This window comes from Rhinoraja longicauda, chromosome 15, assembly GCF_053455715.1.
Source record: "Rhinoraja longicauda isolate Sanriku21f chromosome 15, sRhiLon1.1, whole genome shotgun sequence".
Lineage (NCBI taxonomy): Eukaryota > Metazoa > Chordata > Chondrichthyes > Rajiformes > Arhynchobatidae > Rhinoraja > Rhinoraja longicauda.
In genome coordinates, this window is record NC_135967.1 from 38,078,829 (window position 1) to 38,104,787 (window position 25,959).

General features: G+C 44.5%; 1 protein-coding gene across 2 annotated transcripts; it reads right to left on the reverse strand.

Annotated features, from left to right (window-relative positions):
- Nucleotides 1-6,294: 6,294 nt before the first annotated feature.
- Nucleotides 6,295-24,268, reverse strand: fdx1b (ferredoxin 1b). Of its 2 annotated transcripts, none has more exons than XM_078412015.1 (4): nt 24,095-24,268; nt 11,521-11,645; nt 10,231-10,360; nt 6,295-7,299 (listed from the first exon to the last, which is right to left on the reverse strand). In XM_078412015.1, exons 1-4 carry the CDS (start codon nt 24,217-24,219, stop codon nt 7,185-7,187), a joined length of 495 nt encoding a protein of 164 aa, XP_078268141.1. In that variant the 5' UTR covers nt 24,220-24,268; the 3' UTR covers nt 6,295-7,184. The 2 variants fall into 2 exon arrangements, with proteins under 2 accessions (XP_078268141.1, XP_078268139.1); XM_078412013.1 differs by having other exon boundaries at nt 6,303-7,299; nt 23,926-24,223.
- Between the last annotated feature and the right edge of the window lie 1,691 nt (nt 24,269-25,959).

Sequence of the window (25,959 nt, forward strand, 5' to 3'; positions counted from 1 at the left end):
GGTTGGGTTGAGAGGGATATGGGACAAATGCAGGCAGGAGAGACTAATGTAGATGGGGCATGTTGGTCGGCGTGGGCAAGTTGGGCCCAAGGGCCAGTTTGCATGATGTATGTCTCCATGACTCCATGAGAAACAAGGAACTGCAGATGCTGGTTTACCAAGGAATGCACAAAATGCTGGAGTAACTCAACGGGTCAGGCTGCATCCTTGAAGAACTTGGATAGGTGATGTTTCGGATTGGGAAGTGTCCCAACCCAAAATGTCACCTATCCATGTTCCCGCTGAGTTACTCCAGCATTTTGTGCCTTAGCCAGCAAGAATTCACATTCTAGACCCACATGTAAAGAGTGGATGCACACATAATTATGATGGACATCGTTAGCCAATGCAAGCTAACCCCAGCAATCACTTGGACCTTCACAATAAGATGACCAAAGGCAATGGGGTTGGTGGAGGCTGCAATGTATAAATATAATTGTGTATAGTATAATGATGAATTTAAAAGAGAGTTAGATAAAGCTCTAGGGGCTAGTGGAATCAAGGGATATGGGGGGAAGGCAGGCATAGGTTACTGACTGTGGATGATCAGCCATGATCACAATGAATGGTGGTGCTGGCTTGAAGGGCCGAATGGCCTCCTCCTGCACCTATTTTCTATGTTTCTATAACAATGTTCAGTACAACACTAAACTTTGTTTATACGAATGCAGACAGAAGATGCTCAGAGAGATAAATTGGCTCCACTGTTTCTTGCAATATAAAAACAATTGTAATACCTATCTGGTTGTAATACCTATCTGGTTAAAATCATCCATCATGTAGGTTATTTCCTTAAAACTTAAACTTGTAAGGTCACAGGCTTGATCACCGGTAATAATAGGAACAATTGTTAGCCTTTTGTCTCAGTCTACGTATCATAGTGTTTTCTTGCTCTAATGTGCCAAGGTGAAGGTTTTGGATGGGAATATAATCAGGCTTGCCCATTGAACTTGATCACATTCATTGTTCCAACTTACCGTACAAAGGATCACGTCTTGGTGAGCAATGTTTGCATCTAAAGAGTGTAATCCATTGCCAGCATCTTCAACAAAATCATCAGTGATCAGTCCGAAGAAGGGTCTCGACCCGAAACGTCACCTATTTCTTCTCTCCAGAGATGCTGCCTGACCCATTGAGTTACTCCAGCATTTTGTGTCTATCATCAGTGGTGAAAATGGATTGTGGGTTTGAATTTGTCTTCATTTGATCAAACTAGTCGTAAACTGCAGTGCTTTGTGGATTATTTCAACTGATGAATAACTTGTGACATGCGACTGAACTGAAGCATCACGTTACACCAAAATCTTTAACTGAGATGACAATGATTTGTGACAAAACATTTACGTGTGGAATAGTCGCTGAATGATAAAATAATGCTGAAACAACGCATAAATAAATGCATTGTGGTCATTTGCTTAACTGATGCGCAGGATGGTTAAAAATATATATTTTGGCTATGTCTTTTTTGACAGACATTTGGAATCCACTCAATTACAGATGCCAAGAATGATTCTGTGATATGGGAAACCATAGAAGGTAATTTTAACCTATTGCCTGGTGCAAATGGGATGGGCCAGTGGAGCTGGAATCATGTGGGGTGGAACACAAACACACTCCTTTCCCACTGGGCAATTGAGCTTAAAGTTACCTTGTACACAATCACCCCACCTCATCCCAACCCTTGCCACTTACATCCCCTGTAACTCTTTCCTTCACAATCATAGACAAAGCCCTCCTTCTCCTTTATTTGTTGCAACAACTTTCCTTTGTGTTAGAGGTAACCGCTCTGGTTCCTGTCAAAGAGTTGTGAACCGTAAGTCAGCTCTGGCGCTGGTATTTCAAACATCTGGAGTAGCAAGCGGTCATGATATATAATATGCTGCACTTTGTGTCCCAACTTCTTCCATAGATGGTACAACCGCAGAAAGGAGTACGCACTGAAGCCGGGAACTGTTGCTTGTTTGCGCAAATCCCGTCCTTGAGCATTCCTCAAGTACAAAGTGCAATAATAACAGATCATGCTTAAGATGAAGGGCATGTCCATCTGAGAAGGGGAAAGACATGATTGCAGCAGGCTCAGATGAATCCGGCAATTTGTTTTCTGACATTGGTTCACTTTCATCTTCGCCTTTTTGGGTTTCACGACTCAGAACAGTTTCAGCTTACAGCTTAAAGTCAGTGGTAATATGTTAGAATGTTATATTTTCTTAGAACTTAGAACAGTACAGCATAGGAACAGGCCCTTCGGCCCACAATGCCTCTGCTGAACATGATGCCAAGGCCAACTCTTACTTGTCTGCACATAATCTATATTCCTCCTTTCCCTGTATATCCATGTGCCTATCCAAGAGTCGCCTAAATGCCACTATAGTATTTGCCTTCACCATCAGCCCTGGCAGCACTCACCACCCTCTATGTACAAAAATATTGCCTGACATAACTCCTTTTAACTTTACCTCTCCCACCTTAAAGCTATGTCCTCTAATACAATATTTCCACCTTGGGGGAAAAAGGTATCCTTATGATACAGAAAGAGTCCATTCATCCCCTCAGGTCTGCACAGTTCCCAGAGTAATTCCATCAAATTCATCCTCACAGTTATTTCCTGATAACCTATTTTCTCTGAACGTGCAAACACCACACAGAAAGCACCAGAGGTCAGGATTGAACCTGCATCACTGGGAGTGCGAAGCAGTATCTCACAAATTAACAAATTAATTTGAATGTCTTCTGTTATTCAACACAAGAGGCTCAAAGTGTAGGTCAGAGCCATCAGAAAAAGGGCAAAGGAGTCATTCTTAGCAGTTGGACATAGTGCAACTAAATTTAGATCTGTGGTGACTGAATAGTGCTGGTAAACAGGCAAGAGGCAGGAAATCCTGTCACAAGAATGAAAGGCTTTGACCAGATAAAGCCTCGTGACCAGCTGAGTTCACACATAAGTTGAAAAAAAAATGCATCCATGTGCTTTTTTTGTGCTGTTTTGCCAATACCATACTTTACAGCACAGGCCCCTGATCCACACAGCCCACAGTCTGGTTCTGAGAGAGGAAACAACAGGCAGCTAATGCTGCCCCCTAGTGCTTCTCCAAGAAGCATACCCAGCAATCCAGGGACACACAAAATGAGCACAAAGCCACACTCACTGTCAATGATAATGGAGCAAGAAAGCGAGCAGAAGGCAACATCACTTCAATGCAATTTCCTCATCTCCTGATATAAGTGGAATAAATTTACCAACCACCAAAATGGAAACAACCACACATTTTGTCATTTTGTTTCAACTGCCAACTTAGGGTGGCACAGTGGCACAGCGTTAGAGTTGCTGCCTTACAACGCCAGGGACCTGGGTTTGATCTACCAGGCAACATCACATCAGCTTCTGCCAGTCTCTTGATAAAGCTTCGGCCCAAAATTCAGGCAATATGAATATACTTTGTGATAAAGATTCACCATCCATTTTTTCAAAAGTTAACAAGATCTGTTGTCTTCTAACAGAAATTAAAGACCATCTTCGATCATTTCCACTCAACATACATTGGTTGCAGCATAGAAAAACATAGAAACATAGAAAATAGGTGCAGGAGTGTTATACTTCGTGGTCCGGTACCTGTTGTACCTTTAGTGACTCTGGACGGACCACAAGTACACGTGTATAAAAGGTTACATTGCTGGAGCTCAACTCCAGGCTGTTTATTCCGTGGCCACCTGCATCCAGATTGACCGCCTAATCACACCAATCACTTATATACACAGGCATACAAAGTAGTCCTTGGATACACAAAGTAGTCCCAGCAATATCACAACATCCCCCTTGTCTTATATATTACAACATCCCCCTTGTCTTATATAAAATTGTTTTCTTTACCATTCGAGGGCTAAAATATATTTAACAAACAAAACCAAAACATCATTGCTTTTTGCAAACAAAACCAATAACACAACTAAACACAATTGCTTTTTTTCGCCATCATGGTGGTCACTCCTTTGCGGAATTTCACTCATCTCCGGGTGGTCACTCATCTCCGGGTGGTCACTCACTCTGTGTGGTCACTCACTCCGTGTGGTCACTCACTCCGTGTGGTCACTCACTCCGTGTGGTCACTCACTCCGTGTGGTCACTCCACAGATATATACATATATACAAAAGCATCAAATATAATACATTAAGCTTTCAGTACACAGATCACTACACAGGTCATTAAACACAAAATATTCATTTTGTTCCATATCTTCCCCTCAAGAAGACGTGCTGTGTAGATCAAACGTAGTGTAGGCTCTAGATGCTCCACCACCATGACTTGCCTGCCACTGCTGGGCTGGCACTGCTGGGCTCCCACTGCTGGGCTCCCACTGCTGGGCTCCCACTGCTGGGCTGGAACTGCTGGGCTCCCACTGCTGGGTTGGCACTGCTGGGCTCCCACTGCTGGGCTCCCACTGCTGTAATCGTGGTGCGATCGCGCCTCCGCTGCAGTGCGCGCTGGCCCCGCCCACAGGTGCTCCCCGGCAGCTGCCGCTCAACTTTTTGAACGCGCTGCCGCTGCGCGCTGGCCCCGCCCACAGGTGCTCCCCGGCCCTGCCCACAGGTGCTCCCGGCAGCTGCCGCGCAATTCGAACGCGCTGCCGCTGCCTCGGGCCCAGGGCCGTCCCGACTCTACGGTCGACGCGCCTGGGTGAGTATGTAGTGCCTCGGCCTTTACCGGCCGCCACACCTCCGCGGGTGGTCGGTCCCTCCGGTCGCCGACCCCCTCCGGTCACCGCACACCTCCGTGGGTGTCGGTCTCCTCCAGGGCTCTCCCGGTCGCCGCACACCTCCGTGGGTGTCGGTCTCCTCCGGGGCTCTCCCGGTCGCTGCACACCTCCGTGGGTGTCGGGTCTCCAGGTCGCCACACACCTCCGTGGGTGTCGGGTCTCCCAGTCCTCCCCGGTCACCGCACTCCTCCGTGGATGTCGGGTCTCCCGGTCGCCGCACACCTCCGCGGGTGTCGGTCTTCCCCGGTCACCGCACACCTCCGTGGGTGTCGGGTCTCCCGGTCGCCTCCGGTCGCCGCACACCTCCGTGGGTGTCGGGTCTCCCGGTCGCCGCACACCTCCGTGGGTGTCGGTCTTCCCCGGTCACCGTACAGCTCCGTGGGTGTCGGGTCTCCCGGTCGCCTCCGGTCTCTCCCCTGCGAAGCAGTCGCAGGCTCCCAATCTCGGGCCTGCACAGGTGCTGGGGCACGATGTGGGCCTTCACACACCGCCCTCAGCAGCTTGCAGCGTCACGTCGGCAGCTCGCCGCTGACTACTGAGCAGGTAAGTATACCTACATATATTGGCCCATTACCGAGCGGGAAACTTTTTTCGTTCTTCAGGGCTCTATCTTATCTTCCTGTTAACCTTTTTTGCTGGGTTCCTTTTTGTTAACTTTCTTTTTTTTTTCTTTCTTACGCACTTGTTAACTTTTTTTCTTGGGGTTTTTGTTGTTTTCCTTTTCTAGGCTAAACACCCAAACCGCTGCCACCATGTTGTACTTCGTGGTCCGGTACTTGTTGTACCTTTGTTGTGACTCTGGAAGGACCACAAGTACACATGTTTAAGATGTTATCATGGTGCAGCTTGTACTCCAGGTTGTTTATTCCAAGGCCGCCTGGATCCAGAGTGACCGCCTAATCACACCAATCACTTATATACGCAGGCATACAAAGTAGTCCTTGGATACACAAAGTAGTCCCAGCAATATCACAACATCCCCTTGTCTTATATATTACAACACAGGAGTAGGCCATTCGGCCCTTCGAGCCTGCACCGCCATTCAATATGATCATGGCTGATCATCCAACTCAGTATCCCGTACCTGCCTTCTCTCCACACCCCCTGATCCCTTTAGCCGCAAGGGCCACATCTAACTCCCTCTTAAATATAGCCAATGAACTGGCCTCAACTACCTTCTGTGGCAGAGAATTCCACAGATTCACCACTCTCTGTGTGAAAAACAACTTTCTCATCTCGGTCCTAAAAGACTTCCCCCTTATCCTTAAACTGTGACCCCTTGTTCTGGACTTCCCCAACATCAGGAACAATCTTCCTGCATCTAGCCTGTCCAACCCCTTAAGAATTTTGTAAGTTTCTATAAGATCCCCCCTCAATCTTCTAAATTTCAGCGAGTACAAGCCGAGTCTATCGTCTTTCTTCATATGAAAGTCCTGCCATCCCAGGAATCAATCTGGTGAACCGTCTAAGCAGATAGGCTATGTATTCTGCTTCTCGAGGACCTAAGTTTCAGAAGCAGAGCACATCTCTGAAACCAATGTATGTTGAGTGGAAATGACCGAGGATGTTGTTTAGTTTCTGCTAGCATCTTTATTCTGTAACATGTGGGGTACTCACTTTCCTGCATGTGAGGTTGGAAGTCGAAGGTAGCCTCGAAAGAAAGTGGAAATGAGATAGAGGTGCAAGAGACTATAGATGTTTATTCATTCTTGAAATTCTACCAAGTCTTACAAATTATTTCATTGCCTCTACACCTTTGAAGGAAATGCAATAAATGGACTTATGTTTAACTGAACATGCTTGGTGTCTGCTATGAACGATTGAATAGCCAAATATGAATGATCAAGCAAGAAAGAACCAGGGTTAAATGCTGTCTTTCATATCTTCAGGAAATCCCAAAGCACATCATTACCAATTATGTACTTTTAACTTGAAGTATTTCAGTCTGCTGCTGTAAAGTACACTAACACAATGGCCAATTCATATGTAGCCATAACATAAATAACCAGGTAATTGTTGGGATTTTGCAATCAGAAAGATGAAAATATTATTGCTCATCAGTACGATCCAGGGAATTGGTAAGAAATTGTTGAGGTAGTTCTCATGTACCGCTAAATGAGTAAAAGATGAAGTTTTTGTTTGACAACATCATTCCCTCTGCATTACGTGCTAAAATGGCGCTTGTCTATAAATTAGGTACCAAAACGGAAGTTTGAGTTTCACTGGCCCAGTGATTTAGCACTGTAAATAGTGGGGAAAGTTACCTACATTTTAATTTTTAACAGCTTGATGAATGTTGCTTACTGCTGAACAGTCTCTCTCACCCTATAAACTTTGTGATTTGTGATTGAAACCTGGTGCCGAGAGATATAACTGGGATGGGCAGCCACTTTTTACAATTGTTCTTTTGCATCAGCTGCTTTGCGGACATCAGAAACATCTTTTGGTATTTTCACAGTAATTCCATCCAATGACTTCTTCAGACAAATCTGGCAACCCAGCCGAGACCTGGAAACGAGAATTGTGCGGTGAGAATATTATTTTCAATTTTTTTTCCCATTTGAGGCCACGATTACTGTGGTTCAATGAAGTTTTCATAACCTGATAGGAAATTGAGAAATTAAGAATCCTGCGCACCTCCAGATTCAGGGACAGTTTCTTCCCAGGTGTTATCAGGCTGTGAACCATCCCATCAACAACTAGAGAGCAGTCCTGTGCTGCAGTCTACCTCATTGGAAACCTTCAGACTATCTTTCATCAGAGTTCGCTGGACGCTATCTTGCACAAAACGTTATTCACGTTATTCCTTTTACCCTGTATCTGTATACTGTGGATGGCTCAATTATAATCATGTATTGTCATTCCCTAACTAATTAGCACGCAACAAAAGCTTTGTACTGTACCCCGGTACACGTGACAATAAACTAAACTAATATAGAACAAGGGATTCATCCCCTCAAGTCTACACTGGAATTCTGCATTATTTCCATTTTCCTACATCATTCCCCTATTTAATGATTCCTTTAATATCCAAGAAACCTGCTAATTACTGGCCTGAATATACTCAATAACTGAACATCTATTGGCCCCTGCTGGTAGAGAATTCCAAAAGGTTATCTGGAGACCCAAGGAGCTGCAGATGCTACAATATTGAGCAAAACACAAAGTGCTAGAGTAACTCATCGAGTCAGGCAGCATCTGTGGAGGGAATAGATAGGCGACGTTTTGGGTGGGACCCTTGGACTACCTACCCATTTCCTTCACGGATGCTGCCTGGCGCACAGAGTTATTGCAGGACTTTTGTGTCTTGTCCAAAGATTATCTACTCACCTTGTGAACAATTCTTTTGTGCTATCTCAATCCCATATTGTTCTTTAGCCTGAAATCTTCACTGCTTCTCTGCCTGACAGCTGACTGTTTCCATCTTTCTCTTTTTTTAATTTCAGATTCCCAATTTTTAAAAAGCAATATTTTTTTTTACCCCCAATGCAGTTCTGAGAATGCACCCCTTAGTTCCAGCCCCTCCCTCCTTGGCGGGAAAATACCCTCAGCATCATCTAACCAAGTCTCTTAAGGATGATGAACATTTTGGTGAAACCTCTTACATCTCGTCAATAGACAATAGACAATAGGTGTAGGAGGAGGCCATTCGGCCCTTCGAGCCAGCACCGACTGTTATTCAATGTGATCATGGCTGATCATTCTCAATCAGTACCCCGTTCCTGCCTTCTCCCCATACCCCCTGACTCCGCTATCCTTAAGAGCTCTATCGAGCTCTCTCTTGAATGCATTCAGAGAATTGTCCTTTTGTCCAACTTTGGTTGTGGCTAAAGGTTGTAACTAAGGCAGAATGAATAGGTGCCTGGCCAATGGGAACAGTTGCTCAAGGCCACATCTCTATTAAGTTAAATGTTTCTGATCTTTACTTGAGAAAATGAGTATAAGTTCTGTTCTGCAGCTCTTTGATTTATATATTTTCAGTCAGATTCAGAGAGGGCCATTTAATAAAACAACCTGATTTTCTCAGACAATACTAAAAGTGCTCAGCAGGTGGGGATAAACTGTGTTAACATTAAGTTAATGACCTTTCATCTGAAGGTTCATTGATCTGAAATGCGAACGTTGTCTCTCATTGCACCTTGCTCCCGGTTTGCTAATTATGTCCAACATTTTTCCTTGTTTCAGATTTCCAGAGTAACTTCAGTTACTTGGTTTCACATTTCCGAGTTTGTTTATAAGGAACTGCAGATGCTGAAGAGGGGTCCCGACCCGAAACATCACCTATTCAAGTTCTCCAGAGAAGCTGCCTGACCCACTGAGTTACTCCAGCATTTTGTGTCTATCTTTGACCATGTTATTTAGTCTGACATGTGGTCATCCTTTCATTCACAGAGCCTTCCACATTGCCATCAACTGACACTTGCAATTTATAGTGATACAGCCCCTTCGGCACAACTTGCCCACACCGACCAAGAAACTTACAAAATTCTTAAGGGGTTGGACAGGCTAGATGCAGGAAGATTGTTCCCGATGTTGGGGAAGTCCAGAACAAGGGGTCACAGTTTAAGGATAAGGGGGAAGTCTTTTAGGACCGAGATGAGAAAGTTTTTTTCACACAGAGTGGTGAATCTGTGGAATTCTCTGCCACAGAAGGTAGTTGAGGCCAGTTCATTGGCTATATTTAAGAGGGAGTTACATGTGGCCCTTGTGGCTAAAGGGATCAGGGGGTATGGAGAGAAGGCAGGTACGGGATACTGAGTTGGATGATCAGCCATGATCATATTGAATGGAGGTGCAGGCTCGAAGGGCCGAATGGCCTACTCCTGCACCTATTTTCTGTTTCTATGTTTCTAACATGTCCCATCTACACTAGTCCCACCTGCCTGCGATTTCATGTACCTGTCAAAATATTTCATAAACGTCGTGAAAGTGCCTGCCTCAACTACTTCCTTTGGCAGCACATTTCATACACTCACCACCCTTTGTGTAAAAAAGTTACCCCTTGGGTTCCTATTAAATCTACCCCCTCTCACCTTAAACCTATGTCCTCTAGGTCTCAATTCCCCTACTCTGGGCAAGAGTGTGCATTTACCCAATCTATTCCTCTCATGACCTTGTACACCTCTTCCAGACCACCCCCTCATCCTCCAACGCTCCAAGGAACAGAGTCCAAACCTGCTCTACCTCTCTCTATAGCTCAGGCCCTCGTGTCTTGGCAACGTCCTCATAAATCTTCTCTGACCCTTTCCAGCTTAACAGCATCCTTCCAATAACATGGCACCCAAAATTGAACACAATGCCCTAAATGGGGCCTCTTTTAATTTTATACATTAGAGACCGTTACTTGGTTTGTTAGGATGTGCTAAAAGGATCTTGAAAAAAATTATGTATAACAATCTCTAATCCAGAACATGCACTACTCAGCAAAATATTTCTTACGTGCTCGTCAATCCAAAGGCTAAATCCAACATGTCCAATTCTTCGTCTGTTATCGTATCCAAAGTCTGAAAAGTCTCCTTGTCAAAGATTATATGGCACGTAGAACACGCCAGAGTACCTTCACATGCACCTGCGGCAATAACACACAGTTAGAAACTCCTTTGCTCTCTTGCTGATAACCCACCATTCATTCACAGGAGCACCATTATTTATTAACTTATTTCTTATTATTTAGGACTGAGATGAGGAAAAACCTTTTCACGCAGAAAGTTGTGAATCCATGGAATTCTCTGCCACAGAAGGCAGTGGAGGCCAATTCACTGGATGTATTCAAGAGAGAGTTAGATTTAGCTCTTAGGGCGAATGGAATCAAGGGTTATGGGGAGAAAGCAGGAACAGGGTACTGATTTTGGATGATCAGGCATGATTATATTGGATGGCGGTGGTGGCTTGAAGGGCCGAATGGCCTACTCCTGCACCTATTTTCTATGTTTCTATGTTTCTATTCATAAGGTGTCTCACCACTGAATGGTCTCATCGTGCTAGTTGCATTTATGATATTGTTTCTCAGGTTAGAATTGCTATTTGAATCTTATTTGTATATCTGTTGACTAACTCCTACAGATACTAGGATTATTGCCAAACCAACTTCCTCATTAAGGCTAACTACAGATTGACCAGGAGTGGACGGTACACCTCTGCTCTGTTGGAAGTGGGAGAGTTCAGCAAAGGTATTCATGCAAGGAGTGATTCGTGGCTGAAACTGTCCCCCAGGATGAGCAGCAAGTTTATCCAAGAGTCTGAAGAAGGGTCTCGACCCAAAACGTTACCCATTGAGTCTGAAGAAGGGTCTCGACCTGAAACGTCACCCATTCCTTCTCTCCAGAGATGCCTCCTGCCCTGCTGAGTTATTCCAGCATTTTGTGTTTATCTTCACTCAAATGACAGTTATGGTCTGCTCTGTGATAGCACAAGGAACTGCAGATGCTGGAATCTTGAGCAGAAAACAAAATGCCGGAGAAACTCAGCAGGTCAGGCAGCATCTGTGGAAGGAATACACTGTGGTAGGATGCTTCATGTACCTGCTTCAAAAAAAAGATGGCTTGTCACTAAGGCAAGGTCCTGAAGGATTGGATTCAACAAAAAATACTCAGTTTGAAAACAAGAAAAGAGAATATGGCATAAACCAGTTATTTGAAAACTAATTAAACATAAAATTTCTCCCAATTGTGGCATGGGATATGAATACAAGTCCTCTGCAAACTGGCATTCTGCATTTGAGTCACTCACCAAATCCATCAATGTTTAAATTGTGGTGTGTCACAACATCAAGCAGACTGTCACCCTCCTTTGCCACTGCGGTTAGCTTCTCATTATATCGAGTGATGAAGTGGACTATCAATTTATCATCTGACCTGTTGGAACATGAGGCAAGAAAGTCAATAAATCTCTGGTTTAGCCAAAACTAAATGTTCTACTTATCAATCATGTTAAAGTGGTAAGTAAAGGGAATATGACAAAGTATGGAATAAGAAACACTAATTTTCTTCATGAGTCAGCACACGAGGATGGCACGGTGATGCAGCAGTAGGGTTGCTGCCTTACAGCGCCAGAGACCCGGGTTCGATCCCGACTACGGGTGCTTGTCTGTACAGAGATCGTACATTCTGCCTGTGCCCGTGTGGGTTTTCTGTGGGAGCTCCGGTTTCCATCCACACTCCAAAGACGTACAGGTTTTTAGGTTAATTGACTTTGGTATCATTGATAATCGTCCCTAGTGTGTAGCATCGTCTACTGTACGGGGTGATCACTGGCCGGCACGGACTTGGTGGGCCGAAGGGCCAGTTTCCATGCTGTACCTCCAAACTAAAGTAAACTAAAGTAAGGAGTCAGGTTCTTCCCAACATGGCCAAGAAATTTGTCTTTGGTCTGCAGTGTGAAATATACAAGAGAGCATGAGCTACTGATTCTCATCTCCACATATTCAATTCTATCGAAGTTAATGCAGAGCATTAATTGCCATGTCTCAGCTGGTTTAAATGTTGGGCCTCAAACTTCATCAACAGCAAGTAAACAAGGTGATAGGAAAACTACGATTGTTCTTAGGTTATAGACGATCTGGTCAGAACAGTGGCGCTCAATGAGAGAAGACGTTAAAAAGCGGGGATGAGCAATTGTGGGGCGATAAGACCAAGGTTTGTAATGTGGTAGAGGAGTGGTGAGATGAACCTGGCAGAGATATGGTGTGCTGAGCCTTCTGCTGCCGCACAAGCATCTCAGGAGCCTTATTTTTAACCGATATACCTCCACATCAACATTTGCTTCATGTATTTGGACCCCAGATCCATATGCTCCAGAACAGCCTCTTCCCACAAAAATCTTAAATAAGCGCCATTTCATGAACTGCACAGTATAATTATACCTTTTTTTAAATTGGTAAACATCTGTACAATGCTGGATTTAAACAGTGATTGTACTCGCCACCCCATGCCAAGTACCATCTTTCTTTCTGCCTACCAAAAACAGAAAAATGTGGCTTCTGATTAAAGAATCCAAGTTCTGAACCATCAAAGACCACAAAGATACTTATGGGGTGCACATTTTGTTAACGAGTTCCTAGCGTCTCGTGCATTGAACCATTGCTGATCAAGGTTGGCCAACAGATTTTCATTTGGAATTGTGTAGGGAGGCTTCTCACAGCCCGACACTCAGATAAATTTTGTGTTCAGATTGGTTTGTTTGAAGGCAGCTTAGTGTCTAAGCAACAATCATTTGTGCAAGTGGGGCAGGGAGACAAAGGTTCATTGCAGGTCCATGCGTGGGTTCTTCTAACAGGGTAGATCCCATACACTATTTTGCAGAAATCAAAGTGAATTATATTCAGTGTTCTGCCAAATAATGATCCCTATCTCCAAACCTGTTGATCATGACCATATTACTGTTTTTTTTTGTTGTGATACAGCGTGGGAATAGGCCCTTCAGCCCACTGTGTCCATGCCGACCAGTAAACACCCGTACGCTAATTCTATGTTATCCCATCCTACTCAAAGGCCAGTTCATCTACAAACCAGCAAGTCTTCCACGTGAGAGGAATTGGGAAACATAAGTTTAGTTTAGTTTAGAGATACAGCGTTGAAACAGGCCCTTCGGCCCACCGAGTCCACTCCGACGAATGGTCGCCCATGCACTAGTTCCATCCTACGCATTTGGGACAATTCACAAAAGACAATTAACCTACAAACCAACACGTCTTTGGAATGTGGTAGGAGACCAGAGCACCTGGAGAAAACCCACGCAGTCACGGGGAGAACGTACAAACTCCGTGCAGGACCTGTTGTCAGGAATGAACTCGGGTCTCTGGGTGCTGTGAGGCAGCAGCTCTACCGCTGTGTCACCATGCTGTCCTTTAATCTCCCAATAGCTGGAGATAACTATGCTTCCCTGCTTGCAAGAACAGGAAAGCAGACTATTACCTGAATGGTGGCCGATTAGGAGAAGGGGAGATGCAACGAGACCTGGGTGTCGTGGTACACCAGTCATTGAAAGTAGGCATGCAGGTGCAGCAGGCAGTGAAGAAAGCGAATGGTATGTTGGCATTCATAGCGAGGGGATTTGAGTATAGGAGCAGGGAGGTTCTGCTGCAGTTGCACAGGGCCTTGGTGAGACCGCACCTGGAGTATTGCGTACAGTTTTGGTCTCCTAATCTGAGGAAAGACATTCTTGCCATAGAGGGAGTACAGAGAAGATTCACCAGATTGATTCCTGGGATGGCAGGACTTTCATATGAAGAAAGATTGGATAGACTCGGCTTGTACTCGCTGGAATTTAGAAGATTGAGGGGGGATCTTGTAGAAACTTACAAAATTCTTAAGGGGTTGGACAGGCTAGATGCAGGAAAATTGTTCCCGATGTTGGGGAAGTCCAGAACAAGGGGTCACAGTTTAAGGATAAGGGGGAAGTCTTTTAGGACCGAGATGAGAAAGTTTTTTTTCACACAGAGAGTGGTGAATCTGTGGAATTCTCTGCCACAGAAGGTAGTTGAGGCCAGTTCATTGGCTATATTTAAGAGGGAGTTAGATGTGGCCCTTGTGGCTAAAGGGATCAGGGGGTATGGAGAGAAGGCAGGTACAGGATACTGAGTTGGATGATCAGCCATGATCATATTGAATGGAGGTGCAGGCTCGAAGGGCCGAATGGCCTACTCCTGCACCTATTTTTTATGTTTCTATGTTTCTAACATGTCCCATCTACACTAGTCCCACCTGCCTGCGATTTCATGTACCTGTCAAAATATTTCATAAACGTCGTGAAAGTGCCTGCCTCAACTACTTCCTTTGGCAGCACATTTCATACACTCACCACCCTTTGTGTAAAAAAGTTACCCCTTGGGTTCCTATTAAATCTACCCCCTCTCACCTTAAACCTATGTCCTCTAGGTCTCATACTGAGGATACTGAGTTGGATGATCAGCCATGATCATATTGAATGGCGGTGCAGGCTCGAAGGGCCGAATGGCCTATTCCTGCACCTATTTTCTATGTTTCTGTTTCTATGTTTCTATATAAACTAGATGTTACATTACTGCACTTCAAAAACTACACTATTGCCTGTAAACAGCTTTAGAATGATCTGAAGCTGTAGAATACATTATATTTAGATGTATTTTTTGAGTTCAGAGATGAAACAGGAGACCTTCATCTTAATGTATATTATATGCTGGAAATATTAAGCTCCCTCCCATAATCTTCTTTGACTTCACTAAATCATGGTTTTGGCTTTATTACCAAACAGATTTAGTGACCAATAAATTACCATCTGACTAGAAGTCATGGCCCATTGTAGATTTATAGTGGTGTCAGGCCTAAATATCCATCCTTGGAACATAGGATAAATAACAGATACATTTCTACTGCTCTCAAGGGAAATGTTATCCTTTACTTTGGGTCAATGGGCCTCCTGCCCTCACCACTAACTGAAGACATATCTGCTTTTAACAGATTTGCCGAGGCCAGCTATCTGTCTTAAACAGCTTCAATCCACCATGAGAAGTCTCTGTGTATTTTCTGGAAACGAACTTCATTTTAAAACTAATTACGTAGAAAAAGAAGGCAATGCAAATGATTATTTTTGTGTTTAAACTTTGAATGTAAACCAGTCATCTGGCACAAGCTGGGGGAATTTATCCTTGAAATCTTAGTAAAACTAAGTATAACGATCAGGAGTTTGCAGATGAACATAAATGTTGGCCACTGCACAACAGTAGAAAACAAGGGCAGATAGATATGAAACAGCAAGGCTAACAATGAAGGTGAACAGTATCGTCAGAATAAGGACAACGTCTAGCTATCTATCAGTTTGTATCCTGATAAGTTTGATACCAAAACCATGAACCATTGCCTTGAAAGCAGTATTCATTATCTGCAAGGCTGCCTGTAAAATTTATTGGTGATTCATACCAAAGGCAGGCAGTGAAAATTGATATCATTATTATGCCTTTAGTGTGGAAATCCATGTAAGCTTGATAAAAAATAGTTTGAGACATAAATACCCAGTTCAAAATGATTTACATTGCTGCGAGATTTTCTTTTACTGGTTCAGTTTTCTCCGTGTTGAAATAATTTCAATGGGTAACAGACACAGGGAGCTCCATGTCATAGAGTCATTGTCAGAGAGTCATACAGCATGGAAGCAGGCCCTTCGGCCCAACTTGCCCACATTGACCGACATGCGGTGGCGCAGCGGTAGAGTTGCTGCCTTACAGCGAATGCACCGCCGGAGACTCAGGTTCAATCCTGACTATGGGTTCTGAACCATACAGAGTTTGTACGTTCTCCCCGTGACCTGCGTGGGTTTTCTCCGAAATCTTCGGTTTCCTCCCACACTCCAAAGACGTACAGGTTTGTAGGTTAATTGGCTGGGCAAATGTGAAAATTGTCCCTAGTGGGTGAAGGATAGTATTAATGTGCGGGGATCGCTGGGCGGCGCGGACCCGGTGGGCCGAAGGGCCTGTTTCTGCACTGTATCTCAAAAAAAAAAAAAAACCCATCTATACTGCTCCCACCTGCCTGCTTTTACCCTATACCTCTAAACCTATCCTTGTACTTGTCTAAATGTTTCTTACATGTTGCAATAGTACCTGCCTCAACTACCTCCTCTGGCAGCTCGTTCCATACTACAAAATGGCAGCTGTTCAAGCGTGAATCCAGAAAATACATGCTGACTCTCGAACTGAGAGATTGATTTAGTTTAATTCTCGTGGCCAACAGAGTGACTGAGAGGTCAAAATAACTATCTTATTCTTCCAGTAATTTATATGAACATTAAAAATCTCCTGGTATTGTTTGCAGAAGCAAAGAATGTAATTCACAATTGCCAATTAGCCTACAAGCCTGCAGACGTTTGGGATGTGGAAGGAAAATGGAGGGACTCGAAGAATATGCAAACTCCACACAGAGAGCACCAAAGGTGAGAACACACCTGGGGCCTTGGAGCTGTGAGGATAGAGCACTACCTGCTAAGCTACTGTGTCACCCACAGATCGAGAGAGATGATTTGATAGAAATCAAAATCAGGGGCCTAGAGATTGATTCAATCGCTCCAGCAGTTCTAGCACAGACTGGATGGGCTGAATGGCTCTCGAGTTCTGACTGAACATCAACAGTAAATTAAATCCACAATTTCCCATTTAAAATATATTGTGGGAGATAAAATTCTGACCGATTGTTGTTTGCTCCAAAAACTAAGTATTCTACATTCATGGACGATAAAGAGTCAAGAGTGTTTTATTCTCATATTGCCAAAATGAACAAGGAAATACCCAAGATGGCACCGAAGCCAGGCGACTCTCTGAATGCTGGTCCCTGAAGTGGATCTGCTATCAGTTATCACAATTGCTCCACTCTATTAAATTTCAATGGTTCAAAGGGTATTTTATTGTCACGTGTACCGATTAAGGTACAGTGATACTCAATTTACCAAACAGCCATACTAAAAAAAGCAACAAAGCACACAAAAGTTAACATAAACATCCACCACAGCAGATTCCCCACGTTCCTCACAGTGATGGAAGGCAATAAAGTCTATTCCTTTTCACTCTTTATTCTCCCGCGGACGGGGCAGTCGAACCATTCGCAGTCGGGGTGATCGAAGCCCCCGTGTCGAGGCGATCGAAGCTCACGCGATCAGGATGGTCGAAGCTCCTGCGGTTGGAGCTCCCGAAGTCAATAGACAATAGACAATAGGTGCAGGAGTAGGCCATTCGGCCCTTCGAGCCAGCACCACCATTCAATGTGATCATGGCTGATCATTCTCAATCAGTACCCCGATCCTGCCTTCTCCCCAAGTCGGTGCCTAATCAGTGACTGCGAACTCCACAATGTTAATTCCGCAGGCTCCCGCGGTTGGAGCTCCGAGGTCGATCCCCAGCATGGACCGCCAACTCCACGATGTTAAGTCCTGCAGGCTCCCGCGGTTGGAGCTCCCAAAGTCAGCAGCAGGCAGTGAAGAAAGCCAATGGAATGTTGGCCTTCATAACAAGGGGAGTTGAGTATAGGAGCAAAGAGGTCTTTCTGCAGTTGTACAGGGCCCTAGTGAGACCGTACTTGGAGTACTGTGTGCAGTTTTGGTCTCCAAATTTGAGAAGGATATTCTTGCTATTGAGGGCGTGCAGCGTAGGTTTACTAGAATCAGCCTGGTCCATCATGGATACCACCAAAAGCATCCACAAGAGGCGCTGCTTCAAGAATGTAACATCTATCATCAAAGGTCCTCACCATCCGGCCCATGCCCTCTTTGCACTGCAGCCTTTGGGTTGGAGGTTTACAAGCCTGTAGTCCCACTCCACTGGCTTTAGGAACAGCTATTTTCCTACAATAGATCCTTCCCAATCTTGAACTGCCCTGCACAACCCTAATCCTACCTCAGCAACAGAACACTGCTCTCCAGAACAGAACTACTGCACTATACTGTCTTGCACTGCAGTGACTTGTTTTCTAATTGTGTTTTGCACTAATGTCTTGATTTTGTAGACTTCTTTATTTTCACTGCCTTGTATAATTTATGTACAATTTATGTTTCGGCTGAGTCTATGTTTGATAGTTTTACAGATACGCAAGGAAACAGACTCGTTCTATGTTACCCCACTGTTGCATTCACTCCGTACACACTTGGGGCAATTTCCAGAGGCCAATTAACCTCCAGACCTGCACGTCTTTGGGATGTGGGAGGAAACCGGAGCACCTGTAGGAAAGTTTTATAAGTGAACAAGTTGTGTCTCGACTAAATCTAACTATAATACCTTCAAATAGAGAAATCTCGCGGTAAAAACCACGCGGTCACAGGAAGAACGTGGAAACTCTGCACAGAAAGCGCCTGAGATCTGGATCGAACCTGGGACTGTGGCACTGTAAGGCAGCAACTCTACCTTGCCACTGTGCCATCCACTATGAGCCTGTGATGCTGTTGCAAACAAGTCTTTAATTGTACCTGTAACTCTGCAGACAATAAACTCAATTCAATATAACAAAGAATTGAAGCGGGAGTAGCTTATTCAGCCTTTTGGACCTGATCCACCAAGTAACACACTCAAGGCTGATTGAAACATTATAAACTTGTTCCTGCCTTTCCCCATATTTCTTGATCCTTTTGACATTGAATAAAGGCCGTCAATTAATCTATTATTGTCAGGGCCACTTCCTTTAATATTTTGCTGTGCAAATTATCACATTCAGGGGAATTTGTTCCCTTTTAGCCCTGGTGTTTTGCCTGCCAGTGTTTTTATTAAATGAATACTACTTTCTTTCAGTTTCAGTGTTCAGTGATGTTTTAATAGTTTAAAGATGAAGATTGGTGTAGAGCCAAACAAGTTTGGAATGGCAGTCGAGTGTTTTAGGCATTGATATTTGCAGGCAAATCCATCAATGCAGATCTCACAAATATCAGATACTGTGCATTGGAAGGGAAAGTTTGGGAATGGGAGTTTAGTTTAGAGATACAGTGCAGAAATAGGCCCTTCGGCCCATCGAGTCCGTACAGACCAGCAATCCCCACACATTAACACTATCCTGCACTGGGGACATTTTACATTTTTTATATCAAGCCAATTAACCTACAAACCTGTACGTCTTTAGAGAGTGGGAGGAAACCGAAGATCTTGGAGAAAACCCACGTTGGTCATGGGGAGAACGTACAAACTCCATACAGGCAAGCACCCGCACTTGAACCTGGGTCTCTGGCGTTGTAAGGCAGCAACTCTACCGCTGCGCCACCGTGGAGTTATAGAATCATAGAACCATTCAGCACAGATTCAGGCCTATTGATCAATTGGCCACTGTAAATCGCTCCTGGCGTGGGTGAATGATGGAGTCTGGGATAGTTGATGGGAATAAAGAAAAAATAAAATAGGATTAGTATAGAATTAGCTAAAACTGGGACTTGATTTTCAGTGTGGAATGTTCATAAATTATAGGAGCAGAATTAGGCCATTTGGCCCCATCATCGATGAAACTGTGAAAAATAGGGCCTGGTTCTATCCTGTATAATACTGTGCCCTATGCCCTACCTGATGAAGTAAAGTATTCAAATACTTTCTTAATCACCTTATCTATCCTTGGTACATCCTTCAGGGATCCTTGGACTGGTATACCAAGGTCCCTTGTCCTCGATACTCACGAAAGCACATGCATTCCTTGTGTCACCTCCAGCATTATTAGACCTCCCATCACACAGATAGAAATTCCATCTGCCATTGGTCTTATCGACGCCTCCATCTCATACTGAAGCCTGGCTATCGTCCTCGTCATCAACAACAGGGCGTCACGGTGGCACAGCGGTAGTGTTGCTGCCTTACAGAGAATGCAGCGCCAGGAGAACCGGGTTCGATCCCGACTACGGGTGCTGTCTGTACGGAGTTTGTAGGTTCTCCCCGTGACCTGCGTGGGTTTTCTCCGAGATCTTCTGTTTCCTCCCACACTCCAAAGACGTACAGGTTTGTAGGTAAATTGGCTTGGTAAATGTAAAAATTGTCCCTGGTGGGTGTAGGATAGTGTTAATGTGCGGGATCGCTGGTCGGCGCGGACCCGGTGGGCCGAAGGGCCTGTTTCCACGTTGAATCTCTAAACTGAACTAAACTAAACACTCTCAGGGACAGAACCCTTGGCAAGGATGTGGACAAATAGTGGCTGAAGACAATCGAGTCAAACTGGCAAGAGTTGACCATTGTGATAAGAACATCTTTCAATTTGGTTGGCCACACGCGACCAAGCTCAGAATTCCAAGACCTCAGCTAGGTCTTGCTATGATACTCAGGCATAATGCCCTGGAATCACCTGCCAGATCTTATACCTGTCCAGATTCTGGTTGCCAGATCTTATACCAGTCCAGATTCTGGCACAGCCTCAGAATAAAAGGACGTTACTTTAAAAAGGAGATACGGAGGAATTTCTCCAGCCAGAGGGTGGGGAATCTGTGCAATTCATTGCCACACGGCTGTGGAGACCAAGGCTTTGGGCATTTTTAAAGCAGAGATTGATAGGTTCTCGATTATTAAGTGTGTCAAAGGTTACGGGGAGAAGCCAGGAGAATGGGATTGAGAAAGATAGATTAACCATGACTCGATGAGCCAAATGACCTCATTCTGCTCCTATGACTTCTGAACATTGATTTTCATAGAGATTCAAGGGCTATGAAATAGGAGACAAAGGTAAGTAATACTTTTAAATTAATTTATTTCTAAGTGGTTTCTTATGTTTTTAATTATCTTAATATTTTATATCAGTTGCTTCCATTTTATTAGTTCTTTTAAAGTCTCTCAATGGTTGGAGATAATTAAACTTATACAGTCGAATTCAGAGTCAGACAGAAGTCAATGCTTCAACTGATAGAAGTATATAAAATTATGGGAGACATGGACAGGGCAAACAGTCCTGGGTTGGAAATGTCTAATACTAGAAACCATGGCTTTAAGAGATGGGCAAAGTTTAAAGGAGATATGTGGTGTAAGTTTTTTGACCACTGAGTGGTGAGTGCCTGGAATGCTCTGCTAGGAATGATGATGGAGGCAGATAGAATAGTGGCATTTAAAAGAATTTTGGAGCAGCACATAGCTGTACAGGGTATGGAGGGATATGGATTATGTGCAGGCAGATAAAAGATGGCATCTTGTCCAGCACAGGCTTGTGGGCTGAAGGTCCAATTCCTGTGCCATTCTGTTCTATGTCCTGTGTTCCATGTTCCATGTTCCCACTTGGCCACCTGTCGAAGTCTCTCAGTGGCATTCTGAGAGCAGGACTTCTGTACCTTGCTTCCTCATATCTAGTAACCATTGAGATCTTGTCAGCTAACTCAGGACTCTGTGTCTGCCCCAAACGCCCAGGTTAAGTGTGGATAAACAGGGATTGCAAGAAGCAACTGGAGGACGTGGAACTTGTCCAGTGAGGTCCAGCCAAAGGACTTCAATCTTATCAATATTTAATAGGGAGAAGTTGTAAATCACCCAAGACTGATGAGGTAAACAGTTGAATGGCAGAATAAAACTGAGAGACATATTGCATTATAATTAGTGAGTTTATGGCAAACTCTGTTGCCTTGCATTGATCAACGAAATGAACGTTTTAGAAACTCGTCACTTCTGAATGAAATTGGGAAAGAGTGCTGCACACTTCTAGTTGCAATCCACATTGCCATTTTCAATGTTCACTCAGGGTTAGATCTGCATCTAATGATGTCCATTGTCATGCAACACACACTACAAACCACCCACAAGTTCACAAGTTATCGGAGTAGAATTAGGCCATTCGGCCCATCGAGTCTACTCCGCCATTTAATCATGGCTGATCTCTGCCGCCTAATCCCATTTTACTGCTTTCTCCCCATAACCTGACTGACATATGATGAAAGAATGGGTCGTCTGGGCTTGTATTCACTGGAATTTAGAAGTTTGAAAGGGGATCTTATAGAAACATATGAAATTCTTAAAGGATTGGACAGGCTAGTTGCAGGAAAAATGTTCCCGATGTTGGGGGAGTCCGAAACTAGGGGTCATAGTTTAAGAATAGGGGGTAGGCCATTTATGACTGAGAGGATGAAACATTTTTTCACCCAGAGAGTTGTGAATCTGTGGAATGCTCTGCCACAGAAGACAGTGGAGGCTAATTCACTGGATGTTTTCTGGAGAGGGTTAGATTTAGCTCTTAGGGCTAAAGGAATCAAGGGATATGGGGAAAAAGCAAGAACCGGGTACTGATTTTAGATGATCAGCCATGATCATATTGAATGGCGGTGCTGGCTCGAAGGGCTGGATGCCTACTCCTGCACCTATTTTTCTATGTTTTTTTGTTTCTAACCCTTGACACCCATGGTGAGCCTGCTTCCTTGTATCACTCTTTGAGAATAGCTTTTAAATCAAGTGCAAATACTAAACATCGGTGTTTGGAGAAATTAAGAAGTCCCTGTGCACAAATCACAAAGGTTACACTGAAAGTTAGTATAATGGTGAACCACTGAGAAGCAAACATTAGGTTGGTCTTCATAGCAAAGAGGATGGAGTACAAGAGTGAGGAAGTCTTGTTACAATCGTAAAGGGCTGTGTTGAGACCACTCCAGAGAGGAAGACCAGAGGAAAGGGCTAACTGATGAAAAGAGATGGAAAAGATTGGGGTTTGTATCCTTTGGAGTTTAAAAGAACGTGGAGGTGATGGCATTAAAACAAATGATTTTCGGGGGTTTGCCAGAGTGAATGCTGAAAGACTTCACTCCGCAGTCTCTGTGCCAGGATAAAAACCAAGGTTAGGAGGAATCTCAGCTCTGATCATCATGAATCTTACAACATCTTTACCCCAGCAAGCAAGAATCATGTTCAAAGCTGACAATGATGGATTCTGGAATCCAATGGAGTTGGGGGAATATGAAGATTAGGTGGAAAAACAAACGTAGAAAATTAACCATGATCTTTTTGAAAGATCAGATGAAACCTAAAGTTATAACATTTTGCCTCGTGTTCCCTATTTAGTGTTTGTTTGTCCTGTTCAAAGATAGAATTCATAAGTTCTTGGAGCAGAATTAAGCCATTCGGCCCATCAAGTCTATTTCGCCATTCAATCGTGGCTGATCTATAACATATAACATATAACATATAACAACTACAGCATGGAAACAGGCCTGTCCGGCCCTACCAGTCCACGCCGACCATTCTCCCTGACCTAGTCTCATCTACCTGCACTCAGACCATAACCCTCCAATCCCCTCCTATCCATATACCTATCCAATTTACTCTTAAATAATAAAATCGAGCCAGCCTCCACCACTTCCACCGGAAGCCCATTCCATACAGCCACAACCCTCTGAGTAAAGAAGTTCCCCCTCATGTTACCCCTAAACCCCTAAATCTATCTCTCCCTCTCAACCCCATTCTCCTGCCTTTGCCCCATAACCCCTGACACCCATACTAATCAAGAATCTGTCAATCTCCACCTGAAAAATATCCATTGACTTGGCCTCCACAGCCGTCTATGGCAATGAATTCCGCAGATTCACCACTCTTTGACTAAAGACATTCCTCCTCATCTCCTTTCTAAAGGTACATCCTTTTATTCTGAGGCTCTGGCCTCTGGTCCTAGACTGTCCCACTAGTGGAAACATCCTCTCCACATCCACTCTCTATCCAGGCCTTTTGCTATACAATGTGGAAGGTTGCCTCACCTGCTGTTCCTGCACATAGCTGACAGACTCACAGATCGCTTCTGTTGCTTCACGGCACGTTGCAGTACGTAGGGACCTTTGGCTACTGGCATCCTGCTGAAAAACCTCGCTCGCCCACAAAGAATTCCATACAGAGATTGTGGCCTGAGGACAGCATGGCTGATCATACCGAGAAACGTCGCTGAGAGTTTGCTGCTGTTGTTCTGGACGGTTGCTCTGTGGATCCTTTCCCCCGTGACTTGTTTGGAGAGCAAATAGACTCACATAATAACTAAGTGAAAGGGGGTTGGGCATATCGGATTTGCCCCAAGGTTAGAAAGTGTTGCAATTGTAATAGTTTTGTTCGTTCCTTTTATCGCTGTCATTCTGTGCTGGTGCCAGAGACAGATAAGCAAAACAAAATGTGCGCTGTAAATCTGTGAAGCTGGAGACGACCACTAAATCTGCCAGCAATTGAAAGTAAAAGAAAGGACAGATTTACGTGTCAAGCAGGGACTCTTTATCATGGAATGTTGGTGGTTAGAATGGGGATCTGCATCTGAAACATTAGTACACCTTTTACTCTCACTATGTCTGCAACTCTAAAGTTATCAGTTTTGATGTGTACAAAATAAAAACTGTGCGCAAAAGCCGTGAAGTTATTTACACAAATGGTTACCATGGATTTTATTTTCATTGCCATTGACTCCAGAGTTAACCACTTTTTTGGTAGCAATGGAACAGAACTTAGCATTCTGCCCTGAGGCACTCAAATGGAATGTTCAGGATCAAGTTTGCAGACAACACAAGGCACTAGGCCAGTGCCAGCTCCTCATGCTAACTGGACTACAAAGAATACTCAAAGCCGAACAGAGAATTTGTTTAGAAATAATAATAATAATAATAATAAACATTTATTTTATATAGCGCTTTTCCAAATGCTCAAAGACGCTTTACAAAACAGTCAAAACATAAAAACAAACAAACTGACAAACTGACGGAGAAGCGGCGAACAAATAGCGCCAGCGTCCTCTCACGTCAGGGTCCAGCCGTAGACAATAAAAAACACAAGACACACAATTACAATTTAACACAAACAGCCATCACAGTGATTGCACCAGGCACACCCTCACTGTGATGGAAGGCAAAGAAAAGTCTTATCTCCTCCTCATTCTTCTCCCGTGCTGCCACGAGGCGATCGAGGCTCCCAACTTTTGAAGCCCCCACCGGGCGATGGAAAGTCCCAGGCCAAGCCGAGCAGGCCGATGAAGGTCCTGAGCCCCCACCGGGCGATGCAAAGTGCCGCGGCCGAGCCACGCAGGGCGATGAAGGTCCTGCGAGCGGGTCGATCGTACCTCGCGCTTCGGGGCGGTCGTAGCTGCAACAGCTGGAGCTCCCGAAAGCCGGTCGCCAGCCAGGGACCTGCGAACTCCCGATGTTGCGGTCTGCAGGGCCCACGGCCGAAGCCTCCGAGATGGTAAGTCCAGGCCCTGCGACCGGAGTCTTCAAGGTCGATCCCAGCTGGAGGCCGCCGACTCCACGGTGTTAGGTCGTAGCGCGAACGGAGATACGACACGATAAAGGTCGCATCTCCGTTAAGGAGGAGATTAGAAAAAAAGGTTTCCCCCACCACCCCCCACATATACAGAGTTAAAAATAAATCAAAACATACATTTAATGATAACAATAGACAAAAACAAAACAAAAACCAGAGAGACTGCCGGTGAGCCGCAGCTGCAGAACGCAGCCACGCCCCCTATGAGCGTTGCACTTCAGTTTAGATGGGAAAACTGCACGATACAGTAGGTTCTGCAAGTGAGAAGAGAAAGCACAGACCAACATTTCCATCAAGCAGCCCTGGTCAGAACACTCTTAGGATCTGCATGATAGACAATAGACAATAGGAGCAGGAGGAGGCCATTCGGCCCTTCGAGCCAGCACCGCCATTCAATGTGATCATGGCTGATCATTCTCAATCAGTACCCCGTTCCAGCCTTCTCCCCATACCCCCTGACTCCGCTATCCTTAAGAGCTCTATCTAGCTCTCTCTTGAAT